The sequence below is a fragment of the Dendrobium catenatum genome, unplaced genomic scaffold, assembly GCF_001605985.2.
Source record: "Dendrobium catenatum unplaced genomic scaffold, ASM160598v2 fragScaff_scaffold_295, whole genome shotgun sequence".
NCBI lineage: Eukaryota > Viridiplantae > Streptophyta > Magnoliopsida > Asparagales > Orchidaceae > Dendrobium > Dendrobium catenatum.
Genome location: NW_021318757.1, coordinates 16,130 through 22,597, shown reverse-complemented (window position 1 = coordinate 22,597; position 6,468 = coordinate 16,130). Strand labels below are relative to the sequence as shown.

Sequence of the window (6,468 nt, the reverse complement as noted above, 5' to 3'; positions counted from 1 at the left end):
CAAGATAAATATTATGTTTCTTATGCAAAGTTTAATTATGGAAATTAAATTTGTTATTGTTTTCAATCTATAGTGAAGCATTAGTTTGTCCTTTGAGATGATATGATATTAGCTATACATATTTATAAAGTGTGAATTCATTTGTACAATTTATTTTTCAACCCTGCCAACCTAGCTTTATTCCTAACAACTAATTTAGAGACATTTAATTTATTTTTAAATGACAATTTTGTTCCAACAACACTTTTATTTGGGGGACTACTCAGTAATTCATAACAAATTGAATTAATTTTTCTTGCATTGCTACAATAAAAAATTCGTCTTCTAATGCCAATTCTATATAAGTAAGTTTGATCGTAGAGATAATGGTTGGGTGTCTAACTTGTTTTCTAATGCTTCGTTTGGGACGGCTTACTTACTGCTTCTTAAAAGAGCTTTCAAATACAAAAATTAAAATTTTTATACTAAAAAGCTACTTAAGGAACTAGTAAGAAAACCGTCACAAATAAAGCCTATGTCCTTTCCTACTCCTAACCCCTTGTGGATGGGTCTCTTATGATAAGTTCCCTAGTGTAACTTTATGCAAATCTCCAATATTTAGGCAAATGATTGTGAATTTCTTCTCTATCTTCAAATCCAATATCCTCAATTCTATGGGTAATATATTTTTTTCATCAATTCTTCTAGCTTCAAAAATTCTATCATATACACCAAATGTGACATGGGTTGAATCCAAAAAAATTTTATTATATAATTTAAGTTACAATTGAATAACATTATTACTTATTATGTCATCCAATTCAATCACGATCAAGCCATTGATTCTTGAATCTCTCATTTTTCTATTTATTTCTTTGGTCCGGCTTTGTCAGCCTAGAAAATGTTAGCTATAATTTTTTTTTTCAAAAATTACTATATTAGAAATAATAAAATCAGAAATATGCAATAAAGTATTCTACATAATTTTCTTTTTCTTTGGTGACATATGCGTTGATTAAGATGAAAATAATTTTTTTTTGTCTAACGCAATCCAGTAAATAAATAAAATCATCTTATTGCGAATTTATTCCAGTAATTATCTGCCACGCAAATACAACTTCTATTTCTTTTTAGGTGACTCAGGCGGCCAACGCCACGCCCACAAAAACCGGTCACCTTCCTCTTACCCCAATACTTAAGGTGACGAATTTAAATAACAAAATACATATCCGCATAATCACGTCAAACAGGCCGCACTATCGACGTGTTTATCAAATCGCAGTGAAATCCCGTCCCTCCTTAAGGTTTCCGCATAAAACCTTCTGTGCGACCAACAGCATTATTGTTGTAATTTCCTTTATAAATACCAATAGCCATTTTTATCTTGTTGAGAACTCACCGGTAATGGCCACCAACGAACTGATGGAAAAGGCGGCGGAGCTTATGGTCACGTTGCAACGGAACGTTTTAAGCGTAGCACGGCGGCTAAGATCAGCGACGGCTCGCAGCAAGCTGGACTCACGGTTCTCATCCGGACGCCACCTTATTCCATTTGTGGCTAATGGGATGAGAAGATTAAGCACCGGCTGCAGTTCGAGGAATGGCTTCTCGAGGCATTCAATGAGGAGGATAGCTGAGGATGAGGAAGAAGAAGAACAAGAAAAAGAGGAAGTTTGGAAGAGGACCATACTGATGGGAGAGAAATGTCAACCCCTTGAGTTCTCCGGGGCTATTTACTACGACAGCAAAGGGGCGAGGGTGGCGGCGCCTCCGAGGTCACCGCTTCAAAGTCTGCTTTTGTCCGCAGAAGAAAAGGAGTTGGAGAACAACCAAATTTCGCCTGCTATATTTAAATAATAGTGTGTTGTTCTGTAGTTTGAGAAGATATGTGTGTGTATTTATATAAATAATTATGTTAACAGTATATTACGATTCAGTGTTTTCGATTGTTCTTCATATGGTTGTGATGCGATTGAATTGGATGAGATAAATTCTTTAATAACTTTAGATATCTGAAAGCTTTCGTTTAGGAACTGAGCCATATTCGTTGCATAGAAGATGCACACATCCCGAAAGAGCTATGACCTCATTGAATACACGTGGGCCCTTTGGGACTACATCCTATCTGCCTTCGAGGGATTACTGGACAAACTTCATCTTGGTATGTCAGACCAAGGCATCATCAAAGCTCTATCAAAGAACTCTTCCAAATCTGTTTGTACCTTGGGAGTCACTTGGCTCACTATCAAAAAATTGGATTTTCGCAGCACATTTTTTAACCTTTCCCAGAGGTCATACACGCCACTATTTTTATTGCAGCGGTTGTAGAACCGCTACACAACCGCTGTATTTATAATGCGCTGCAACGGCATTTCGCAGTGGTTTTAAGACCGACATGAAGATATTTACAGAACGCATATTTTGCAGCGGTTATAACTGCGGCAAGTATGAGCGAAATCGTCAGATTTTCAATTTTGCGACGGTTTTCTGGGACTTTGTGGTGGTTATAACCGCCACTAATGTCCAGATTCTTTGCGGCGGTTATAACCGCCACAAAGTCCTAGAAAACCGTCGCAAAATTGAAAATCTGACGATTTCGCTCATACTTGCCACGGTTATAACCAGCACAATTATGGACATTTGCAGCAGATATAACCGCTGCAAAATATGCGTTCCGTAAATATTTTCCCCGCCGGTCTTAAAACCGCTGCAGGAATGCCGTTGCAGCGCATTATAAATACAGTGGTTGTGTAGAGGTTCTAAAATGCTGCAATAAAAATAGTTGCGGGTATGACCGCCAGGAAAGGTTAAAAAATGTGCTGCGAAAACCCAATTTTTTGGTAGTGCTAGAATTCACTCATTTAATCCTCTCAACTCTATGTCACCTGCTAATAAGGTTAGATATATTCACTGAACTAATTTAGATCCAAGATCTTGATAGGTGTAATAGTTGATGGTTTAAGAAAATTATAAGAAAAAATGTACACCTTAACATGCTCTAAATATCATGTTTGTTGAGATAATTGCTATTTGGTTTTGCATGTTTGATATTCTTGCAACTTGTATGTTTTTTTATGATTCCAAATATTATTACTTTGATTATTATTTCTCCTAACATATTTTTGGAAGAATTATTTTTGCTCTTGTTTGTACTAACATTTCAGAAAAATCATACTCCGGATTGTTGAAGACTTCAAATCAAGATTAGTTTAGAGTGTATTGTAAATTGAAGTCTATGTTTTTTATTTCATTGAGTCTGAGAGAGTGTGATTGTAATTGAGTAATTAAGCACTCGAACACCGGGGGAGAGTCTTAAAATTTATATTTTTAAACTAATCGTACCGTACGAAATTAGTTCGTATGGGACGATCTGATCAGTTATTTTCCCTAACGAGCAGTGGAGCGAACATAAATGATCCAAAATTTTTTTAAATACAAATCATACGAACGATATTTTTTGTTCGTACCAGGACGATCGGCTCTGGTTCGTTCTCGAACGAAGTTCATATGAACGATATTTTTCGTTCGTACCGGGATGTTCAGCTCTTGTAAGCTCTCGAACGTAGTTCGTACAGACGATATTTTTTGTTCGTACCGGGACAATGCCCTCCGTTCATCCTCAAATGAAGTTCGTACGGGCGATAATTTTTAATCGTACCGGGACGATGGGCTCTATTTTGTCCTCGAATGAAGTTCGTAAGGATGATATTTTTTAATCATATCAGGATGAATGGCTCTGGTCTGTTTTCATCTATTTTGTCCTGACGGTTCATATATACTAGCTTTGAAATTTTTTATTTATACCGGACGATGATCGGGTATGAATACATTTTGTACCTATTCGCAATGGGTTCATACGCAACAATTTTTGAACTGTTCGTACGTACAAAATACGATCATATGAGACGATAATGGATTGTCAAAATTGAAAAATTCAGTTTTCTAGATGGTTTTTCGTGTCATTTCTATAAAAATTCCACTAAAAACTGATAATCAATCTTTTTGTCACTTGGTCTTAGTGATTAGTAAAGGGCAATTAAAGGAGAGAGTGTAAGAGAGTGTTTGAGAGAGATTTCTTCCAAGTTGAGCGTGAAGATTTCACAAAGTTATTCAAAGGTAAGGATCTCTGTGTGTAATTTATGTTTCTTTACCGTTCCTCTTGTCTTTTTAGATTGCTCATGCGAAGATCTTTCAAGAAGACCCGATTCTCTGTTGACACTTGGATAGTGCGAACAGCCAAAGGTTCTCTGCCTACACTTGGAGAGTGTGAACAGCCGAAGGTTCTCTGCTATACTTGGAGGGTGTGAAAGGACGAAGGTTCGCTGCCTACACTTGGAGAGTGTGAACAGCCAAAGGTTCTCTGCCAACACTTGGAGGGTGTGAAAGGACAAAGGTTCTCTGCCTACACTTGGAGGGTGTGAAAGGGCGAAGGTTCTCTACTTACACTTAGCGGGTGTGAAAGGATGAAGGTTCTCTTCCTACACTTCGAGCGTGTGAACAGCCGAAAGTTCTCTGCCTACACTTGGAGGGTGTGAAAGGACGATGGCTCTCTACCGTGCTGAGGATTAGTCGAAGAGAGTTTTGTAAAGACTTCTCCGCCTTGCTGTGGGAGAAAAAGGAGAGTCACTTTGGTAATAGTGTAATACCTGAAGTGGGAGACTTTAGGGAGTGGATGTAGGTCGTATTTTACCGAACGACTATAAGCCTTTGTGCCTTTTTATTTCCGCTGCTTTTAAATTCTACAAGTTTTATTTTCTGTGGTTAAAAAATCATTTTAAAAATTCTAAAATCAACTTGGTCAAGTTTATTAATAGGTTTCATAATTTAAAATCCAATAAAGGGTTAATATTTTAAATTACCAATTCACCGCTCCTCTTAATTAGCCTTGGACATTAGTTTAGGTCTAACAACATATTCTAAATAGAATAAGTTTCAACAAGTGGTATCTGAGCATAGTTTCAAATTCATAAGTTTAGACTATTTTTTGATTAATGAGCATGGCTACTTTTTAAAATTGGAACACACTTGAAGGTTATATGATCACTAGACCTCCTTTGTTTGATAACATTTCTTTTGATTTTTTGAAAACACACATGTCTATATTTTTACAGTCACTTGATTATCATATATGAATCTTAGTACAAGAAGGGTATACACAACCAACTATATTAGTTGATTGCATTACAGTTGAAATTCCCTTTTTAGAATGGACTGTAGAACAATGTGACTTAACATAACTAAATGCTAAATATTTAAACAATTTTTTTGTGCACTTAAATCTGAAGACTACATGCGGGTTTTCACTTGCAAGAATGAAAAGGACATATGAGATAGACTTTGTATCACTTATAAAGAGACTAACAAAGTAAAGTAATCTAAACTTAACATCTTGTTACATGACAATAAATTATTTTGCATGATACCCAATTAATCTATTTCTGACATGTACACAAGATTCATACAGATAGTCACTTCTTTGCATATATTAGGTATGGAATTAACGAACGTTGAAATGGTTAATAAGATTCTCCGTTATTTGCCTACTACTTATGATACAAAAATAAGTGATATTACAGAGTCCAAGAACTTAAAATGTTTACTCTATTGACAATCTTCTTGGATCATAGTGGTTATGAGCAAGAAGTGAGTCAAAGAAAGATTGATGCAGGAGAGCCACAAAAAGAGAAGAATATTGCATTGAAAGTGGATGAGTCAGAAAGTAATCTATCACAACCTGAGAATGAGGATGACATTTTCTTAATGACTAAGCAATTTAGGAACTTTCTAAAGAGGAAGCAGAAGAGACGCAAACAGTGGAATATAGGTAAATTATATAAGAATATCAAGGTTTCAAATGATGTGATTTGCTATAAATACAGAAAACCCGGACATGTAAAATCAGACTGCCCAAAACTTAAAGCCACTCATAACTAGGAGAAGGTAGAGAAGAAACCAAAAGAGAAGAAAGGCAAGAAGAAATTCTGAATAGCTTTTTGGGTGGACTCAGTTTCAGACTTGTTAGAAACTGAAAAGGAGGAGGAAGTCACTAACTTGTGCTTGATGACCGATAATCTTAACCAATTAGATCAAGAAGAGATATGCGACTTAACTTATGCTAAACTTTTAAAAGTTTTAGAAAGAATATATGATGCATATAGGAAGTTAAAGAAAATGCATACTAGTTTAAATTTGGAATTGCAAGAACTTCATAGAGAGCATGAAATTCTTAGGAAAGATCATGTATTAATAAATAAAAATCACATGAGCCTACTTGATGAGTTCAATGATTTGAATAAGAAGAATGAGATTTTTAAAACATCCTTTGCTCAATTAGAAAATACTTTAAAAATTTTAAGGATGAATCAGTAAATAGAGAATATCATTTGATTTTTTCCAATCATGTGTTAGAAGATGTAAATGCATATCTGAAGTTAAAAGTAAAAGCACTTGAGGAAAATAGGAAAACCCCAATACTTGAAGATTTTACTA

The 6,468-nt window shown here is 35.5% G+C and overlaps 1 protein-coding gene across 1 annotated transcript; it reads left to right on the top strand.

Annotated features, from left to right (window-relative positions):
• Nucleotides 1-1,360: 1,360 nt before the first annotated feature.
• Nucleotides 1,361-1,903, top strand: LOC110096994. Its single transcript, XM_020823176.2, has one exon. It carries the CDS (start codon nt 1,384-1,386, stop codon nt 1,834-1,836), a length of 453 nt encoding a protein of 150 aa, XP_020678835.1. The 5' UTR covers nt 1,361-1,383; the 3' UTR covers nt 1,837-1,903.
• Nucleotides 1,904-6,468: the final 4,565 nt, after the last annotated feature.

Excerpts from the sequence above, each read along its gene's own strand:
- LOC110096994 (XM_020823176.2), top strand. The coding sequence starts at position 1,384 with ATGGCCACCAACGAACTGATGGAAAAGGCGGCGGAGCTTATGGTCACG.